The sequence below is a fragment of the Bubalus bubalis genome, chromosome 5, assembly GCF_019923935.1.
Source record: "Bubalus bubalis isolate 160015118507 breed Murrah chromosome 5, NDDB_SH_1, whole genome shotgun sequence".
Lineage (NCBI taxonomy): Eukaryota > Metazoa > Chordata > Mammalia > Artiodactyla > Bovidae > Bubalus > Bubalus bubalis.
Window position 1 is genome coordinate 109,885,333 of NC_059161.1, and position 22,031 is coordinate 109,907,363.

The window sequence follows — 22,031 nt, forward strand, 5'->3', positions numbered from 1 at the left end:
TTCAGTGAACCGGGGCCTATTGTGGAAACAAGATTGCATTGAGAAGCAGTTATAGGATTAAACTAAATTAGGAGAGAGGATAAGACTAACTCTCCTTTGTTTTTGTTGTTTAGTCACTAAGTTGTGTCCTGTTCTTGCGACCCCATGGACTGTGGCCCACCAGGCTCCTCTGTCCATGGGACTTCCCAAACAAGAATACTGGATTGAGTTGCTACTTCCTTCTCCAGGGAATCTTCCCGACCCAGGGTTCAAACCCTTGTCTCCTGCATTGGCAGGCGGATTCTTGATCACTGAGCCACCAGGGAAGCCCCAAGTCTCCTTTATTCTCAAATATGTTTGCAAGAGGAGCCCTGTGAATGCAGAGTTTGCAGAAAGTTCAGAAACAGAACTTGAAGAGGAGTACTTTGAATTGCTGCTGGATCAAACTGTTCAAATGTGGGAGCATGTCCTCTCTTGAGCTGGGGGCAGCCAAGTGTGAGAGAGCCTCCGGGCCTGTGTTGCTCACTGCCGGTGGCTTCAAAGCAGTCAGTGCCTCAGGGTAGATGATGGCCAGGGTCCAACAGCCCTAGAATAGAAACTTGGTTTCATGGATGGTATCAGAGAGAATACATTTAGCTTCTGGCCACCTATGGGGAAAAAACTCAAAATATCTTTGCTTATATACTGCAGTTAGATAAACTATGGCGGAGGCCATGCAAATAGGAACATAGTTGGGAAATTCAGGACTTGAGAAGATTTCTGAGGCTTATAACAGCAAAACATTACTGTATGACTCAGGGAACTCAAACCAGGGCCCTGTGACAACCTAGAGGGATGCCATGGGTTGGGAGGTTGGAGGGAGTCTCACAAGGGAGGGGACATATGTATACCTATGGCTGATCCATGTTGATGTATGGCAGAAACCAACACAATATTGTAATTATCCTTTAATTAAATAAATTAAAAAATAGTACTGTAAAAGCTTAGATTTCATAAGATATAAGAGGAGGTCCTAGAAAATTCTCACTGCTTACTATAGTTAATTAAAGAGGAAGAAGATAGAAGAAACACTATGTTGGTTGGTAGGAGAAGCTTGAAGGCTCTCAGGTTGACATTCTGAACCCAAACCCAGCCTAGTTGAGAGGCACTGAAGCCCAGCAACCCAAGTCCCGCACGCAGTGGTAGAGGCTTCTGAGACTGGGAAAAGTGGTACCAGGCAAAGCTCTGTTGTATTTTATTTATTTATTTATTTTGGCCACGCAGCATGTGGGATCTTGGCTCTCAGACCAGGGATCTGACCCACACCCCCTAGAGTAGAAGCATCGAGTCTTAACCACTGGACTGCCAGGGAAGTCCAGTTTTATCTTTTATGTGATTTTTCACTTTTGCCTCCTGCAGGAACCAACCTGACCCCATTGCATCCTGGGTAAGCCTCTGTCCAGGAATAAAACAAGATTTGGTATAAAACAGAAGAAAGCTAAAATAATGTGGTAATATGCAGTGTGTGTGTGTGTGTGAGAGAGAGAGAGAGAGAGAGAGAGAACACGGTGTTGTGTCCAAGTCTTTGGGACCCCAAGGACTGTAGCCTGCCAGGCTTCTCTGTCCATGGGATTTTCCAGACAAGAATACTGGAGTGGGTTGCGATTTTTTCCTCCAGGGGACCCAGGGATGGAAACTGCGTCTCCTGCATTAACAGGAGTGTTCTTTACCATTAGCACCACCTGGGAAGCCCTGTAATAGGCAGGGTTTTATATTTTTAAAACATATTTTGCAACAAGACAATAGCCTAGTAAGCCAGGGAATTACTCTGAGGAGTTTCCCAACTTCCTTTCCCTTTCGTTTATGGTGGAACCTGGGAGACACCCATGGGATGATTCTCTTTACAGTGTAAAGGGCATGCCCGGTCTCACCGGTTCCCTGCATCAGCTTGACCCTAGGATAAGACAAAGGTGGGGGCGGGGGGAGGAGAGGGAGCAAAATATCAGAGTCTCACAGGCAGCAAAAAGAGGTAATTGATTTTGATTACAAGGGAATTTAGGTTGTTACTACACAATGATGGCATGAAGAACTTTTTTGAAAACCATAGGACACGCTGGAACATCTTTAGTACTCTCTTGTCCAGTAGTCTTGTTCAATAGAAACCTGTAATGATGCTAAAAGGGCAAAACCACCAAGAGTTCAGATCACACAGGATTGAAGGCTGGAATATGCCATCAGCTCAAGAGCCCTGTCCAGCTGAGACACGGGCGGAAGTGAGAGAAGGTGGAGCAGGCAGTGCGAACGCAGCTGTGACTGTCATCTTCGGCCTCATGTCCAGTTACGAAAGTGGGGACTGCATCAAGGATTTACACTGCTTCATTGTTTCAAGCCTCTCCCTTGACTCCCACTAGAAAGAGCTCTGAAAGTTGAACTTGAAAGTTGTTAGTCGCTTGGTTGTGTCCAACTCTTTTTGACCCCCATGGACTGTAGTCCACCAGGCTCCTCTGTCCAGGCTAGAATACCGGTGTGGGTAGCCATCCCTTCTCCAGAGGATCTTCCTGATGCAGGGATTGAGCCTTTATCTCCTGCACAGATTGAACATGTGCATTGCAGGTAGATTTTTTTTAACCACTGAGCCACCTGGAAGTCCAGAAAAGAGCCCTGGGTGGTAGCTATTTCCTAGATTTTGGTGAGAATATGGCTGAATTGCTATCATCTCCCAAGGTTGCAACGGGAAGTTTTTCATTCCCTGTGCTGGGAATGTAGTTTCCACTTAAATGAAAGAAAACGAGTACAGAGATCAATTCTCTATCCTTTTCCATTCTGCTCTCTGACCCAATGGAGATTTTTTTCCCATTGTTTCCACAATTCTTTCTTTGACAACAATAGACAATCATGGTAACGGGTCTTTTGTTGTTGTTGTTTGTATTTATTATATAAAATTTTCACCTAGGTCTTATTCTGTTCATTTGTTCAAGTTGGAAAATGGAAATAGGAATAATATCCCAAGATGTGGTAAACCAAAAGAAAAATCTCTCCAAGATTAGAGCAATGTTATCTGGCTGCAAGGAAGCCTAATAAGGGCAATTCACATGCCACATGCACTATCACTCAGAGGTACCAAAACATAACATTTATAACCCAACCTCATCTTGTTTTATTACTTAAAAAATTTTTGCTCTGGTCACATCACGTGGCTTGTGGGATCTTAGTTCCCCAACCAGGGATCAAACCTGTGTCCTCAGCAGTGAAAGTGCAGAGTCCTAACCATGGGACCACTGGGGAATTCCCTCATCTTGTTTTAGAGCTCCGTGCCCATCTCAGTCTAAAATTTACGGGGTGGGAGGGGAGGGACAGGGAGGTCAAGAAAGCAAGGGAGGTCAGGGGAAATGTTAGCAATAACATGGTCTCAACTGGAGACCGGCTATAGTCAGATCCCACAGAAAAGCTCTGTCACAAAAACTGCCACAGACTTAGTCCCAACTTGATGGGAGGAGTTGACCATTTGTTGGCTGAGGTGTTTGCTCTAGTTGGGAGCTTAGTATCCATGCGAGGCAGCTCCCATTTGGCAGAGGGCTATTCTCCAGAGAAGGAAATAGCTGTGAGTTGTCATAAACCAGTACAGTTGAGTGGCAGGTGCACTGGTCAGCAAAAAGGATTCGAGCAGGGCACCAAGGTCAAATAAAAGTCATCCATATATAATGTAATATTCAGTGCTTTAGTGCTGAGAGTACCAATGCTTTTTCTTGAAAGATTAAGGAAAGGTTTTAAAAATTAGAAACTTCTTGTTCAACAAAGCCAAGTTTTGTCTAAACATTGATTCACAAATACTTTTTAAAGTCTATTTTGAAACCCAATAGAAAACAATGATCTCTCTCTTTCTTTTTTTCTTTTTCCTAGATGATGTCTCCCAGCCCCATAATTCAACAGGTGAGAGAGCCTATATAAAGTCAGAAATAAAGATATTCTGTTTCCCCTAAATGTCCATCCACAGATGAATGGACAAAGAAGATGCAGTACATATGTACAATGGAATATTACTCAGCCATTAAAAGGAAGGAAATAATGCCATTTGCAGCAACATGGAGGCACCTAGAGATTATCATACTAAGTGCAGTGAGTCAGACAGAAAAAGCAAGCACCATATGATACCACTTGTACGTAGAATCTAAAATATGACACAAATGAACATATCTGTGAAACAGACTCACAGACATATGAAACAGACTGTGATTAACAATGGGGGTGGGGTATGGGGGACGGAAGGGTTGGGAGTTTGGAGTCAGCAGATGCAAACTATTATATTTAGGATGGATAAACAACAAGGATCTACTATATAGCAAAGGGAACTATATTCAATATCGTGTGATAAACCATATGGAAAATAATATATGTATATGTATAACTGAATCACTTAGCTGTAATTTCTGCTATAGCAGAAATTAACACAACACTGTAAATCAAATACACTTCAATAAAAATTTTTTAAAATATGTGTTTCCTTAACTCAAAATATCCCTGTTCGATTGACTTTTGCAACCTGCCTGCCTATTTTTAAAAAGTTATCTACACGTCTCTCTTTATCCCAGCTTTGTATGGATAAAATCCCAAATGAGAATATCTCAGGAAGGATTATATTTTCAGACACAGGCAAAGGCAGAGACTACACCAGACTATTCAAGTAGAGGGGTGATCGGTTTATTGTAAGAATCTCATGTGGCATAATAAGGGAGAAAACTGATCATGGAAATCCAGGACCAAGAACTGCAGTATGCGTCATTCACAGGGAGGGGAATGCTGGGGTTACTTCCTACCCGAGGAGGCTTCTCCACCTCGGCCACAGGTGTGCAGTTCCACCACCAATGCTGTGTGGTCTCTCTCTGCCTATCTGTTTTATTATATTAGGGAGGGAGGGGAAATGGAGAGAGGTGGAGGGAGGGGGCGGGGGAGGGAGGGGGAGGCAGGGAGCGGGGCGGGGGGGCAGGCAGGGGCGGGCAGGCAAGGAGAGGGGAGGCAGGGAGGCAGGGAGCGGGGCGGGGGGCAGGCAGGGGCGGGCAGGCAAGCAGAGGGGGAGGCAGGGAGGGGGCGGGGGAGGGATCTGCATCTCTTCCCTCCACTGTTGTTGTTCAGTCGCTCAGTCATGTCCCACTCTTTGCGACCCCATGGTCTGCAGCACTCCAGGCTTCCCTGTCCATCTCCAACTCCTGGAACATGCTCAGATTCATTTCCATCGCGTCAGAGATGCCATCCAACCATCTCATCCTCTGTCACCCCCTTCTCCTCTTGCCCTCAGTCTTTCCCAGCATCAGGGTCTTTTCCAATGAGTGGCTATTTATATCAGGCGGTCAAGTATTGGAGCTTCAGCTTCAGTCCTTCCAGTGAATATTGAGGGTTGATTTCCTATAGGGCTGACTGTCTTGATCTCCCACCACCAGTAGCTTTCGCTATGTCACTCCTTCTGCTTACTCATAACTGCATCTTACATACGGCTCTCTGTAACTAGAACACTACTGCATGGAGTCTCTATACGTTCTATTATCTTCACCTGCTTTATTATCAACATTTTTTTCTCACATTTTTATAAGAAGAAACAGATTAGCCATTCTGGCACAAGGTCTCCATTTCCAATTCAATCACTTGGTTCAACCAAGTGCCGCCTGGTCAGAGAGGGTCATGGCAGCTCCACCCACACCAAACTGTTTCTCGAATCTTAATTTCCACAAACTGAAATGCCCCTAAAATAGTTCTTGAAGCCTCATTCCTATGTTTGTCCAGTTTTCTCTTGGCCTGAGATTCCCCCCAAGAGGTCTACAAGAGAAAGATGTGGCTCATGTTGCCAGCGGATTAGAAAAGTCGAGTTAGTCTTCTCTTATTGCCATAACCCAGGAACACAAGGAGAGTGCCAGGGCTAATCCAGAGAATCCTAGCCCAGAGCAGTGAGTATGAATGAGGATAAAGTGTGGTTGCAGAATTCCCAGTACTGGTTTGGGATGATTTTGACACAAGTCTTTGCAATTCCATTCAGAATGGGATAAATAAAACAGACATTTATGTGATTAAAATAAGATTTGATACTACTACATTACCTAAAGTTGGCTTCTCAGGGGGCTCAGACTGTAAAGAATCTGCCTGCCAATGCAGGAGACCCAGGTTTGATCCTTGGGTTGAAAAGGCCCCCTGGAGAAGGGAATGGCAACCCAGTACAGTATTCTTGCCTGGAGAATTCCATGGACAGAGAAACCTGGTGAGCTACTGTCCATAGGGTCACAAAGAGTCGGACGTGACTGAGTGCCTAACACTTTGCTTTTCCATATAGGACATAAGGAATAACCAACTGAAATCTCAACAATATCCATGGCAGTACCATCATAAAAAACCCAAAACCTTGTAAATAGGGATTTGCAAAAATTCTGTCTGGGGCTCCATCATTAATGATGGCTCCTCTTTTAACTACTTGCTGATTTTCTCACTCCCTGCCACTGGTTAGAAGAGGAGAACAAAATATAGGTTTGGCAAAAAAACATAAAGGGGATAGTGAGTTGAAGAATAATCAAAACTCCAGAAGAGATGCAGAACTAGACACCTTCGGGGAGGTTGCAGTAGCTTTTATGTTTGCAACAGATGAGCTCTGTTCTCTTCTCAAAACTTAAGAAGTTGATGTCCTCACAGTTGGCCTTACAGGACAGTTTTGAATAAAAATACATACTCCGCCCTGAGGAGGTGAAAGAAAGGAAATACAACCATGATGACTCTGTTTTCTCCTACCATATTCCTAGGAATCACCTTTCTTCAGACCTTCACTGACTTTTCTCTAGACCCTAGTGAGCTAAGACGGAGTCTATTAATTACTGACCCAGAGAACGGACTTTATTTTCTAACTTAGAGGGGGACATTCACCTCTCCTTCACTCAATACTTGACTTATTGGAAAAGACCCTTATTGGAAAAGTCCAGCTTTGCAGGACCATCCCATCCTTACCCATCGACTCACCCATGTGTCTTAATGACGAAAGGAGGCGATTGCCTCTAAGTGGGGGAGAGGCGGTTACTTCTCAGTTACTCTATGCCCAACACTACCTTTTCTGGTAAGGAAGTAAATGTTTTCAACAGCACATGTCTGTCTGTACTTCAGGGTGCAGGACCTCATGGCTTCATAGCATATCCCGAGATGGTATTTTTTACATTTGTAACACATCGTTGAAGGCTCTGCCAGACACAGAAAGAGGTGCTTATAATAGGATGCGGTTTTATGGTGAAGGTTCTCCAGGTGGGGGGCTTCCCAACAGGAACTTACTACTGCCCAGTGCTCCCCACCTTTTCTTGGGACCCTGACTCCTTTGATAATCTTGTGAAAGCAAACTTGTACAGACAGGTTTAAATCAAACCCTGAATGTAATCTCAAGAGGTCAGAGTTCCCCTAAAAATTTATCTCTGGTCCCCAAGGAATGAGCCCCTTATCTAGCCTGATGATTTTGTTCAGTAATGGAGAAAAGGAAGCAAAGACAGGGATTTTAGCTTCCTAACTTCACGAAATGGACCAAATTGATAAGATCAAACTCCTAGGATTTGACAGAAAGAATGGATTACAGCTTTCTCAAAAGAGGGAGGGGGAGGTACTCCTAGAGTGTCACCAATAACCTTTTTACCGAGGACTTTAGACTAGCCATGGTCGTACCTTTCATGTGTTCATAAAATTCACCTGTGAAAAGAGAAGTTTTTCTTATCATAGCTGCATATGCATCTGCCAAAGCCCCAAGAGCCAATTCTGGAAGTTTGTCCTCCCCTAGCGCCTTCCTTTCTCTAAACCAGCACCCAGCCCTCCCTTTGCCCCCAGGACTTACCCTTACTCACGCAGACTACAATGACAATGTGCAGCAGAACCAGAACAGACATCCTGGGACTTTGGTCATGTGCAGTTGCCTGTGGAAGGCACTGGTTGATCTCCATCCGTGTTCTGTCCTTGGGCTATTCTTCTAAATCATATAATCATAAAATTAGTATCTCAGTGTTCCCAGAAAGAACCAAAGCACCAACTCCAGTCCACTGCCCATAAACCATCTATTTTAAAATTCTCTTCTATAGCTAAGCCTTGTGCTCTGCAAGGAAAGACAAGTCTCCTTGCCACATTTTAACCTTTTAAGACAGGGTTTGGATACTTTCGTTCCTTTTAGCTCTTTTTGATAATCTCAGAATAATCAGATTTGTCATTGTCTCACTTAGACTGAGGCGTGTGCTTCAGTCATATCCAACTCTTTGTTGCCCTGTGGACTGCAGCCCACCAGGCTCCTCTGCCCATTGGATTCTCCAGGCAAGAATAACGGAGTCAGTCGCCGTGCCCTCCTCCAGGGGATCTTCCTGACATAGGGATCGAACCCCACGTCTCTTTTGTCTCCTGCGTTGGCAGTCAGGTTCTTTACCATTAGCGCCACGTGGGAAGCCCTAGACTGAGGCACCAGGAATTAAATCCAGGATTTCAGGTATGGTCTGAATGTGAGGGAAACACCAAAGTGTCCTTGCTGTGGTGTAGCAAAGGGAAGTTTCAGGAGAAGGAGAGATGTGCCTACTTTGACTTCAGGTGTTATTAATTGATGTCTTTTTAAAAAGTAAATATTTTCTACACACATACCAAATGGCTGCTGCTGCTGCTAAGTCACTTCAGTCCTGTCCGACTCGGTGCGACCCCATAGATGGCAGCCCACCAGGCTCCCCCATCCCTGGGATTCTCCAGGCAAGAACACTGGAGTGGGTTGCCATTTCCTTCTCCAATGCATGAAAGTGAAAAGTGAAAGTGAAGTTGCTCAGTCGTGTCCGACTCTAGCGACTCCATGGACTGCAGCCCACCAGGCTTCTCCATCCGTGGGATTTTCCAGGCAAAAGTACTGGAGTGGGGTGCCATTGCCTTCTCCAAATGGCAGTATTATAAAAAGAGAAGATACCAAGCAAATCAGGTCACAAATCTGCAGCATCATGAAGGTTAGTGGCTAGTTAAGGTGAACACAAGTACATCAGCCACAGTTGACTTGGAGGCCTAAATAAAGGACATTCAAATTTGACTGCATGACCAGGGAAGGTGTCCCTGAAGAAAGGATACTTGTGCAGGACTCTGAAAGCTGCTGCTGCTAAGTCACTTCAGTTGTGTCTGACTCTGTGCAACCCCATAGACAGCAGCCCACCAGGCTCCCCTGTCCCTGGGATTCTCCAGGCAAGAACACTGGAGTGGGTTGCCATTTCCTCTTCCAATGCATGAAAGTGAAAAGTGAAAGTAAAGTTGCTCAGTCATATCCGACTCTTAACGACCCCACGGACTGCAGCCTACCAGACTCCTCCATCCATGGGATATTCCAGGCAAGAGTACTGGAGTGGGGTGCCATCTAGTGATGTGCTATTAATAGCTAGAATAAGTGAATAGGGTTGATGTTGTTGTTGTTCAGTCACTGGTCTTGTCCGACTCTTTATGACCCCATGAACTGCAGCACACCAGGCCTCCCTTCCCTATCGCCCAGAGTTTTCTCAAACTCATGTCCACTGAGTCAGTGATGCCATATACCCATCCCATCCTCTGTCGTCCCCTTCTCCTCCTGCCCTCAATCTTTCCCACCATCAGGGTCTTTTCCAATAAGTCAACTCTTTGCATCAAGTGGCCAAAGTATTGGAGCTTCAGCTTCAGCATCAGTCCTTCCAATGAATATTCAGGGTTGATTTCCTTTAGGATTGACTGATTTGATCTCCTTGCAGTCCAAGGGACTCTCAAGAGTCTTCTCCAGCACCACAATAGGGTGGTGAATAAGGACAGGCACCCAAAGGCACAGCAAATGTCAAAGTGCAGAGAAATCAAGCAACCTGCCACATGGGGATGAGAGCTGGTCATGTGGTTCTAGAGACATGGGTGAGCAAGAAACTCAGAGAGATGCATCTTGCTGGAGGTGATGGCAGGTAAGTGGAGAGAGGGGCTGCAGGGGACGATGCTCGGTGCTTGCTACTGAGATTACTTATTCCCATGCACATAAAGTGGGATTTCTTGCTCACTATTACAATTGCAAGATGTCAATGAAAAGTATCATTTTTCCCAGGACTGGAAAAGATGTTAAAGTACCACTCTTCTGTACCGATACTGAATTCTAGAAAGGACATCTTCCTTTATCCCAGGCTCAAGTTTGGTACACATGTGGGTTCAGATCCTGGCTCCGCTGCTTGCCAGTATTGTGACTCTGGGTATGTTACCAACGTTGAGAATGAATTTTCATCATAAGATTGGTGTTAGTAGTATATTCAAGTCTGCGTGGAGGCCTTGGAAACTATCAAACATGAATCCCTTGTGCAGGGCTTAAAACTTCAGGAGCAGTCTGGGTCCTTTTGCTAGGGTAGGTGTCAGAAACTTCAGTCAAAAGGAGCCACATGTGGGAAAGGGCACCTGGCCAGGAAAGGTGGTGATGGAGTAGCTGTGGCTGTGGTTTTGGCATCCAAGGGTCAAGAGCTGTGAAGATGATAATTGGGAGCATCACGTCATATGTTGTTTCATCAAGGCTTCCCTTGGGCTTTGGGTGTTGGAAAAGATGGAAAGACTGACAGCTTCTTCTGGAATAAACTTTGGAGACACCATCAGTTTCAGAACAAACTGATTAATTTGCTTTGGGTGGGTTAGCAGCTGGAAACTAATTGAGTTCTGAGTCATTGAAGACTGCATGAGAACTGGGTCTGTTCTCACAGCTCGAGCTTGAGGTCACCCACGTGCTGATGATGCCCAGTTTTACATTTCTACCTCTGACCTCTATTTTGAGTTCCAGATTCACATCTACAAATATCCATTCTACTTTAGATACCACAGTACATTGTTTCCAAGAGAAAATTTGATGGGTGAGGGAGGAGAAGTAAGATCAGAGAACCTAGTGCGTGGGTGACATTGCAAAATTCTACAGTCCTAACTGGAAATAGGAAAGAGGTTCCAAACTCAGTGGGGCTTTCAGAAAATATCTGCCAGAGGGCACCTTGAAGGCAGTAGCATAGAAATTGGGCAAACCCTCTGTGGTTTAACCTAGAATTTCTTCTTCCTTTGCTTTGATTCTAGAGTCACTGTCTTTAAAGATAGAGAAGAGGAAACAGCGGGCACACAAAGGCTCAGAAGCTTGCCTTCTTGATAAGCCTTTGGAAAGTCTTGAAAAATGCTATCCCAGTTTCTCACATCTTCTTCTGAACGATGGAAGATAGAAAACTGGATTCATAGACTTTACAAAGTTGACTTCGATTCTAGAATCAATTATTTTCAAAGGAACAGACTCATGTTAAAGGCCTGTGGTTCTCTTCTTAGGCAGAGATGAACTGAACACTGTGCTCACTTAAAAGAAACATCATGAATTTCATGGCACTTGAGCTAAGGCTTGATTTCACCCAATTGTTACCTGTCCTCTAAAAATGTCATACTTGAGACATTTTGAAGGACATACCGTTCCTACAGCTAAAGAACATGTCATTAAATGAGTCTACGATAGAAGATTCCTGTTATCTCTAGCCAAAGTACCATACGTTCACTGACGGGTCAGTGAACTGTCAGAGACTGACAGTGCCTGAACCAGTCATAGTTTTCCAGTGGTTTACCCATGGTGAACCTTACCTGAGTTAATTTTTGTAGAGACAGATCCCTAAAGCATCTGAGCCAAATTGGCCAGATACACAATATAAATTCGCAAAAGATCAAGCCATGTGATAATCCTAGAGACAATTTCACAGCCCTACAAAGTAAATATCTCCTGGCCTTGGGAAACAGATTTCTGGTAAAATGAGAGAGTTCTGGGCCGAGAATCAGAAGTTCTAATTGGAAGGCCCAGCTTAGTCATGGATGATCCCGTCTTTCCACTTCCTTCACTCTTCTTTTGCTCACCCGTAAGGCGTGCAGCTAGGTGAGCTTTTTTTGATCTTATTTGTTGCCCTGCTCTCATACATGAAACTGTGCTTGGCCTATAAAAGTGCTCAATGAATATTAGTTGAATGTATGAACAAACCTCCAAGAGGCATTCAATCAAAATGGTTAAAGGTATGGCTTCTGGAACTAGAAGATCTTGCTCTGAATCCTGGCACTATAAGTCACTAGATATGTGATCTTGGGAAAGATACTGGACCTCACCAGGCCTTAGCTTCCTCCTCTGTGAAATTAGAATAAGAATAATAACTACATTAATAATAATTACTATGATGAATAGTATATATATATATATATATATATATACACACACACAAAAAAAGTTAACTTCATGTAGATGCCAACATTTTTTAACTACCATCCTCTGTGATGGGCGGAGAAAGCAAGAAACTGCAGCGCCCAGAGATGACTGTGGGCCTGGTTGCCCTCAGGCATGAATAATCCCTGCCCTGTGATGAAGGGCAAGGTTTCCTCTTGTAGCCTACCGGCCTGTGCCTGCCGCCCCTGGCTTCTTTTCTTCCTGTGCCAGGGACTTCTCTGTCAAGATGGACAGACACTTCTTGTTGCTTTTATTCCTCCTCGGCTGCCCCGTGGGTGAGTCAAAAGACTTGAGGAGCGGGCTCCAGAGCCAGGATCGAGGGGGCTCCCTGGGACACTCTGTATGTGTGGGTGGTGTCCAGGCTGGGCTGAGTCTTGACTACATTTATATGGGAGGGGAAGCCAGCCTTTAGAGTGCTCTCTGGGCCTCTGTGCCAACTTGTCTGACCTTTATAACATTCTACCGTTCCCCACCAAGGGCTCAAGCCTCTGTGGCTGCCCCTTTGTAGGGCTCCCCTACCAGTCTATCCCTACCGTTCCCCATAATCAAAACTCTTAGCAAGGTCTCCTTCAGTACATCCTTCCCATATATAAATCTGTGCCCTATTTGCTGAGGGAGCTGGTCAGTCTGCAGTGAATAATTTCATAGTCGGCTTTAGTGACATCAAGGGTTTCGATACCCTTACCAGGGATTTTTATATTCAAACAAGTGATTGTAGGAAAGAAAATACTGGATGCACTGGGATCAGACAGGTTAAAAAATAATTCAGTCACTGTCTTAAATTCTCTGGTTGCTCATCTGGGAAATGGGGAAATACTTAGTTACAAGGCTTTTGTGAGAATTAAATCAGATAATAAGGAAAGAGAACATGGCCCAAACGAGATGCTCAAGAAATGATACTTTCTCATATAGGTGTATTAAGGAGCATTTTTTAAAATTAAACTTTATTTTAATCAGTTCACCCCACAGTACCACATAAAGTGGCACTGACTATGGTATATAATTCAGGAGGCTTTCACATAGATTCAGTTTGAAGTTAAACACAGACTATATCACCTAACCATATCTAAGTGATGAATGTCAGAAATCCCATCAGAGTAATGGGTCAAACACTTTAAAGCATTCAGCCTTATTATCCCACTCTATCTACACTGCTGCCAAGTAAGCCAGGTTAGCATTAACAGAATCGTCTTTAAGCCGGAAAACCCATGCCATAGAGGCTAAATCTTTGCTCAAAGTTACCAGGTTAAAGGGGCTTCCCTGGTGGCTCAGATGGTAAAGAATCCGCCTTCAGTTCAATCCCAGGGTTGGGAAGATCCCCTGGAAAAGGGAATGGCTACCCACTCCAGTTTTCTTGCCTGGAGAATTCCATGGACAGAGGAGACTGGAGAGCAGTCCATGGGGTCACAAAAGAGTAGACATTTCACTTTTACCAGGTTAAAAGGGCTAAATTGGGGGTCAGAATCCTTTTGCTCTCACAATGACATTTTTCCGGATGTGAAGTTGGTAAGAGCTCAAACTGCTTACTCCCTGATCCCAACCACCCCCAAGCCCACTCCCAGGTCTAGATAGGTCTGCTGTTAGGCTGCTGCTAAATCGCTTCAGTCGTGTCTGACTCTGTGCGACCCCATAGACGGCAGCCCACCAGGCTCCCCTGTCCCTGGGATTCTCCAGGCAGGAACACTGGAGTGGGTTGCCATTTCCTTCTCCAATGTATGAACATGAAAAGTGAAAGTGAAGTTGCTCAGTCGTGTCCGACTCTTAGTGACCTCATGGACTGCAGCCCACCAGGCTCCTCCGTCCATGGGATTTTCCAGGCAAGAGTGCAGGAGTGGGGTGCCATTTCTTCTAAGTCTCTGCCTCCCCTGGCCTTACACCAGCTCTGTGCTCTCCAGCAGTGACACCACTGAAATGCATAACCTGCCACCTTCGTACACAGACAGATCGCTGTAGAAGAGGCTTTGGAGTCTGTGTTGCTAAGAATTATGAGAGATGCATGATCTTAAAGATCTTCCAGGGTAAGTTAGAGGGTCTGGGGAGGTGCTGTGAGATTCCTAGAAAATTCTTAGGAGAGCAAATGTCTATCTCAGGCTAAGGTCAATTCAAGAGAGGAACCAAAGTGCCACATACCCCTGGGTACAGGACCCTGTGCGTGCAGACTGAAGAGGACTTGGGGAAACGAGCCAGGAGAAAGAAACATGAGTACAGAGGGTTGAGGTTTTCCGGGAACTTAGGCAAATAACTCCTGCAGGGGACCCGTGACATCTTCCTCTCCCTGCCTGAGCCCCCTTGGGAAGTACAAGATGGGAAGCCAACCCCAAACCTACCCCTGATGCCCTATTAAATGTTTACGGACAGGACTAGTGCCACGTGTGACTTGTCTTTAAAGAACTTAGGTCGCTGGCTGACTTTTCTATGATTCCTTCTTATTACAGGTGGAACCCTCCAGTTATCGTATCTGGTGTGTCAGAGATTCTGCAGAGATCTGACATACACTTTCCAGGGTCGAACTTATGTTCACAAATGCTGCAACTACAATTATTGTAACTTCAAAACGCTAAAATACTTCTACTCCTGAGTTGTCCCTTTAAAATGTTACCAGTACGTCTCTGCCTTCACAGTTGGCCTGCCCTGGCTTTTCTGCCCTGTCTGTTCTGGAGGGACCCCAGCCCTCTCTGTAACTCAGTGTTAGCCTTGCTATTGCCTAAGCTTGGTTTCTACCTCAGTCAGAGGATTACCATCCTGAACAACAGAATTCTCCCATTACAAGGACTGGCATTTCTGTACTTCAAGAAGCTTACCCTCAGAAGCACCGTAGAAAATTTTAAAATAAGACCATTCTAGATCCTGGTGGCGTATCTTAGCTAGTGGAGGTGGACTAGAAATTCTTCAGCTGAAAATTCACAAAAGTTTTTGTCTGAAACTCACATCATGATTGTAGTTAAGCAGAAATAGCAAAAAAGCAGATGCTGGACACTTGAGATTTTCCTCTGTGGACAAAAATTATTGTCCCCAGTGGGCAGTGTCCACCTCACACTCAGTCATGATTTTCTTGGCATTTACGAAGTGTCTGTATATACAGTGTTAGTAGGGAGCAGCAAATAAAGGACTTCTTGCCTCTGTGGCATTCACAGCTCACATACAGCCACTTCTAGGCCTGGCAAGATGTGTGTTCAAGATATATGACGACTCTCATTTCTTCCTCTTCCTCTCCTAGTCTTTTTCAATTCCTTTCCTCTTTTGCCACCCACTTCCACTCTGACTCACCAGCGACCCACACCATTGCTACACAAATTCTCCTTCCTCTGAATACCCAAGTCACTTTATAGGTACTTTTTTTTTCTCTTCCTCACAAAAAAGGAATCATTTCTGTTTGTCTAATTTGTTCTAGAATGTTATAAATCACAGCAAGAACACCTGTCTTACTCATCTCTAGTTGCCTTTAGCTGGCCAGTTAGACTTCACTGGGTTTAAAAGAGCTGCCAGTAAAGCTGATGGAATTGTTCTTGTCCATTTGTTTATCATGGCTTGTTGGTTTTTTACTTATTTTGTTGAGTGTACTGAGAATGGTAACCAATACTCCCTAGCAGACATGAACGTTCACTCCAGTGCCAACATACCATGCGTCTTCCTCAAAGAAATTATGAAAAGGACATTTCTGATTATGGGACCCTCCAGTATTCAAATATATTAACTTAAAACAACTTTTTTTTGATGGGATTCTTCCAAAACTCATTACTTACTTCAATATTCAAAATTAAAACTATTATTATATCAAAGCTTTACAAACAGGCCTGGAAGTTTAGAAAGGGTAATCTGGCCCAACACCTGTAGATATCTGAAGGCAGACATTTTCCTGGTTTTAACAATGTCAGGATTAATTATATAAGTTTTGTTGCTCTCAGATTTATCTATGCAATATTAAGTTTCCCTTCAATTGTGCATCTAACAGCTTTAGCTTCTACTGATTATTATTAGCGAGATCCGCATTCATTATGAGATGAATAATAATCTTCTTTTTGTAATATTTATTTTTAACTGATTGATGATTGCTTTACAATATTAGTTTGATTTCTGTCACACATCAACATGAATTAACCATAGGTATGCATATGTCTCCTCCTTCTTGAATCTCCCTCCCACTTCTGGCAATTGTCTTCTTAATTGAAGTATAATTCATGTATAATAAAATGCACATATTATAAGTATAGAGTTTGATGTGATTTGATAAGCAGATAAACCTATATAACCACCATCCCAATTAAGACATAGAACATTTTCATCATTCCTGTAAGTTTCTTCAAGTAACAATCTACTCCCAAAAGTATTATTCTAACTTCCATCACCATAGAACTAATTTTATCTGTTCTTGAACTTATTATAAAGACAATTATACAGAAAATACTGTCTTGAGTCTAGTTTCAATCACCCAAATATTTTTAAGACTCCTGTTTTTTTTCACTTATACCAAAGGTTTGCTCTTTTTCTCCCACTGTGTACATACACTGGGCTTCCCTGGTGGCTCAGACAGTAAATAATCCACCTGCAATGTGGGAGACCTGGGTTCAATCCCTGGGTTGGGACGATCTCCTGGAAGAGGGCATGGCAACTCACTCCAGTATTCTTGCCTGGAGAATCCCCATGGACAGAGGAGCCTGGCAGGCTATAATCTAAGGAGTCGCAAAGAGTTGGACACAACTGAGCGACTAAGCACAGCATAGCACATACATACACTACAATTTATTAAGTCAATTCTCTTATTGATGGACATGAGTTGTTTTCAGCTTTGGGCTATTGTAAGGAAATCTGCTATGAACATTCTCAGATGAGCTGTTTTTAAAATTTGTATCACATAAGAATTTTGACAGTCATACACACTCATCTCTCTTGGGTAGGTAATTAAAAGTAAAATGTATGAGTCACAGGGTAGGCATATCCATAACTTGAAAAGAAACAACCGAACTAGTTTACCAAAGTGGTGATACTAATATAGAGTCCTACCAGTACTGTATGAGAGTTCCACTTTCTCTGAGTAAGAAAATAATTCATTCATGTTTCCTGCTAATAGTTTCTTGGATTAAATTAACATTTTGTTTACCCATTTGGAATTTATCCTTGCAAGAAATTGATCCAAGTTACTATATTTCCATGTGACTAGCCAATTAACCCAACAATATTTATTTGAAAGTTTGTATTTTTCTCAACTAATTTGATATGCCTCTTTCCATTAGCACTTAACACTCTGGGTTCTCTACTCAGTTAAATTTTTCTACACATTACCTCTACCTCACAGTATACACAAGAAGCAAATTCAAGCTTTTTGGATTGTAGGTCTAAAGTGAAAAGTAAAGCAATAGAACTTCCAGAAGAAAGCATAACATGTATTAATAACTTTGGAATAGGCTAAAGGTTACTTAAACATCACCTAAACAGCAAAACTATTTTTTAAGAATTGATAAGTTAGATTTCATTAAAATGCACAATGTTGGTTCATCAAAATGTATCATTATGAGAGTAAAAAGAAGTTAAAGACTTGGATAAGATATTTGCAATACTGATATCCTATATAGAGTTTGTATAAAGAACACAAAAAATCTTATAGCTTTCCTAGTTAAAAAAAAAATGCTAAGAGAATTCATCATGACTAGATCTGACTTGCAAGAAATACAGAAAGGAGTTAGTTAATACAAGGTGAAATAAAAATATGCTAATTAAAGACATGAAGACATATGGAAACATACAACACATTGGTACAGATAAATATACAGTCAGAAAACTCTAATAGCATGGTTTGTTAACCACTGAACTATACTACAAAGGTCAAAGGAAAAAGCATTAAAATAATTTAGCTACTATCATTTGTTAATGAATGTGTGTGTGTGTGTGTGTGTGTGTGTGCTCAGTTGTGTCTGACTCTTTGCAACCACATGGAGTGAGTCCATGCAATTTTCCAGACAAGAATACTGGAGTGGGTTGCCATTTCCTACAACCAGGGGATCTTCTCAACCCAGGGATAGAACCCAAGTCTCTTGCGTCTCCTGCATTGGCAGGCAGATTCTTTACCACTGTGCCACCTGGGAAGCACAATATAAAAAGAGGAAAATAATGACTTCAAAATATAAAAGGACGAAGTAAAAGGGTGAAACTCTCATAGATAATCAAAATTAAGTTGTTATCAACTTGAACTAGGTTGCTTTACCTATGAGATGTCTTATATAAGACTCCTGGTGGAGGGGAAGTTGGAAGAATGGAGTCAAAATGTACAACCTTCCAGTTACAAGATGAATAGCTACTAGGGATGTAATGTAATGAGGGTGAAAGAGCTGGCTTAAAACTAAATATTAAAAAGAACTAAGATCATGGCATCCGGCCCCATTTCTTCATGGCAAATACGGGGGGGAAAGGTGGAAGAAGTGACAGACTTCCTCTTCTTGGGCTCTAAAATCACCGTGAACGGTGACTGCAGCCATGAAATCAGAAGACGTTTGCCTTTTGGCAGGAAAACTTTGACAAACTTAGACAGTGTGTTGAAAAGCAGAAACATTACTCTGCTGACAAAGGTCTGTATAGTCAAGGCTATGGCCTTCCCAGTGGTCACGTGCAGATGTGAGAGCTGGACTGTAAAGAAGGCGGAGGGCCGAAGAATTGATGCCTTCTAACTGCGGTGCTGGAAAAGACTTCCTGAGAATCCCTTGGACAGCAAGGAGATCAAACCAGTTAATCTTAAGAGAAATCAATCCCAAATACTCATTGGAAGGACTGATGCTGAAGCTGAAACTCCAGTATTTTGGTCACCTGATTTGAACAGCTGACTCATTGGAAAAGTCCCTGATGCTGGGAAAGATTGAGGGCAGGAGGAAAAGAGGGCATTAGAGAATGATGAGATGGCTGGATGGCATCACTGATGCAATGGACATGAACTTGAGCAAACTTCCAGAGATGGTGAGGGACAGAGAGGCCTGGCATGCTGCAGTTCATAGGGTCACAAAGAGTTGGACACGACTGGGCAACTGAACAACAACAACTCTATATCTTCATGCTATCCCTTCACTGTTTATTGTACAGTTTCTTTTACAATTTTCTTTCTTTTGTAATCTATGCACTGGTTTTAGATTCTTGCTTCTTTTTCATTTAGAGGAAACATTTCTTTTAAGGGAAGTTTAGTATTGCTGAATTCTTTTAGGTTTTGCTTATCTGAGAAACAGCTTCTCTCTCATTCTCTCTTAAATAATAATCTTTCTGGGTAGAGCGTGCTAGGTTGCACATTCTTCTCCGTTTGTACTTTGAATATATTATGCTGCTCCTTTCTGACCCGCATAGATTCTGCAATCAGGTGATGCCTTGTAGGGATTCCCCTGTATATAACTCTTTCTCTTGTTGTCTTTAGGATTCTCTCTTCAACTTTTGCCCGTTTCATTATGATATGTCTTGGTATGGGTCTGTTTGGATTCATTTTGCTTTGGGACCCTCTGGACTTCCCAGGTGGTACAGTACTAAAGAATCTACCTGCCAATGCAGGAGATGCAGGTTCTATCATCAGGTCAGGAAGATCCACTGGAGTAGGAAATGGCAACCCATTTCAGCATTCTTGCCTGGGAAGTTCCTGAACAGAGGGGGAGCCTGGCAGGCTATCATCCAGGGGGTTGCAAAGAGTCACACAGATCGAGCATGCATGCACGTGCTTCCTGTACCTGGATATATTTCCTTCTTTGGGTTTGGAAAGGTTTCAGTCATAATGTTCTGAAGTACATTTTTTACTCCTTTTTCTCTCTCTTCTTCTGAAAAGCCTATAAAGCATGTGGATGTTGGCACCTTGCATATTATCCCATCGATCTCATATGTTGCTTCATTTTTTTTTTTCATTAGTTTTTTTGTTGTTCTGATTGGGTGATTTCCACTATTCTGTCTTTCATATCACCACATTCATGTGTTCTTCTCTGTCATTTATTCAGCTATGGATTGTTTCTAAAATTTTTTTTTTTTATCTCAGAAATGGCATTATCTATTTCTGATTGTGTCTTTGTAGTTTATAGTTTTTTGTTAAAATTATGTGTTTATATCACTACTCTTTCTTAATTCAGTTAGCATTTTTATTACTAACATTTAAAAAAATATTTATTTTATACCAGAGAAGAGTTGATTAACAATGTTGTGTTAGCTTCCGGCATACAGCAGAGTGATTCAGTTACACATGTATATGTACCTATTATTTTTCAAATTCTTTTGCCATTTAGATTGTCACAGAGTATTGAGCAAAGTATTCCCTGTGCTATACAGTAGGTCTTTGCTGGTTATCTGTTTTAAATATAGTGGTGTGTATATGTCAGTCCCTGCCGGGGACCAGCCCCAGCTGATTCAGGGTATTCGAAGGGGAGACGGTGTCCGCGACCTATTTATTTATTTATTCATCAAAGATATAAAGAATAACAGAATGAGGATAGCTCAGTAGGAAAATTCAGTGGAGAAAAGAGGCTGAGTAGCTTGGTTTACGCGGAAAATCAATATAACCTGTGACACCAGGTTAGTTCTGACCACGGAGGTTGCAGGCGCCCTCTCGAATAGCAGAAGGTACCCCACCTTAGACACCTTCTCAAGTGGGTCTTAGAAGCCCAGGCAAATAAATGGTCGCAGAGGACTTCCACGCTCCAGATGGAGACTCAGCTGGAAATTGAGGAGAAAATGACATGGGGAGACCAAGCTTTGGTGAGCAAGGCCCGTAGCTTTATTTTCAACAGGGGCTTTTATACCCTAAGTTACACATAGAGGATAATAGGGGATGTGAAATCATGCAAAGTCAACAGTCTTTGATCCTTATCAAAAACCAGGGTCTCTTTCCTGCAAATTTATCGTATACAAATGGTTTAGGTGATTTACATCATCTTCTGGCCAGAAGGCCTGTTAACATTTTATGACTCTTGACAAAGACTTATTTTCTCTAAGAGTAATTATTTTAAGGTTTGGCGCCATCTTCCAAAGGTGTTAGATAAAATTGCATTCCTATAGGGCAGAGGCGTAATGGGTTTACAACAAAGGAAAGAATTTATTACCTTAAGGGTCTAAAGTTGCTAACACTAAGGCCACTACTTATTTTTTCTACATACCAACTATATTAATTAATACATATTCAAGGATACAATACAGGGGATGTGAAAACTTGGCAGCAAGCATTGGCTCATCAATGAAATCTTTTACTAGTTTTATTCTGACAGTTTCTAATTCTCTGAGAGGCTCTAAGCTATTTGAATATCTTAAGCTTCCCGTGCCTCTGGAGGCTGGGAGACTGTAAACAATCGTATGCATAGCTGTAGGAGTCCGGGTAAACTTGTCAGGCGAGTTAGAGTGCTATCTGAGGGGTTTGGATTTAAACCCTCCTAATTGCCCAGGAACTTTATTAATTGGAGCTGTAAGTTAACTCTTTGACAGAGAGAGCGAGATGGTGGTGGGGGACAGCCCCCAGTAAAGTCAGAGGTGAGAGCACAAAGCAATAAAGTAGGCAGACTCTGGTTTTTTTGGGGGTAGATGCTCGAGAATATCCGGGGGGACTCCCGAGGCTCGATCCCGCCTTTGCGTATGCCGAGCCTCCTTCCTCATGACCTTTGTCACGAGTGGAATGCCTCACCGGCTCCCAGCAAGTCCCAAACTCCCAATCTGTCCCTTTCTTCCCACCCTTTCCCCTTGGTAACCATAAGTTTGTTCATTAAGACTGTGAGTCTGTTTCTATTTTGTAAATAAGTTTGCTTGCATCTTTTTTTTTTTAGATTTCACATACAAGTGATACATATGGTATTTGTCTTTCTCTGACTTATTTCATTTAGTATAACAATCTTCAGGTCCATATATG

The 22,031-nt window shown here is 42.8% G+C and overlaps 2 protein-coding genes across 2 annotated transcripts; one reads left to right on the top strand and one right to left on the bottom strand.

Annotated features, from left to right (window-relative positions):
* Positions 1-6,258: 6,258 nt before the first annotated feature.
* On the bottom strand, positions 6,259-7,310 carry PATE2 (prostate and testis expressed 2). Its single transcript, XM_044943546.2, has 2 exons — positions 7,035-7,310; positions 6,259-6,670 (listed from the first exon to the last, which is right to left on the bottom strand). The coding sequence occupies exons 1-2, from the start codon at positions 7,150-7,152 to the stop codon at positions 6,534-6,536; spliced, it is 255 nt and encodes an 84-aa protein (XP_044799481.1). The 5' UTR covers positions 7,153-7,310; the 3' UTR covers positions 6,259-6,533.
* A 2,573-nt stretch (positions 7,311-9,883) lies between these two features.
* On the top strand, positions 9,884-15,085 carry LOC102413146 (prostate and testis expressed protein 3). The gene is made up of 3 exons (XM_044943967.1): positions 9,884-9,890; positions 14,086-14,208; positions 14,626-15,085. The coding sequence occupies exons 1-3, from the start codon at positions 9,884-9,886 to the stop codon at positions 14,766-14,768; spliced, it is 273 nt and encodes a 90-aa protein (XP_044799902.1). The 3' UTR covers positions 14,769-15,085.
* The last annotated feature ends 6,946 nt before the right edge of the window (positions 15,086-22,031 follow it).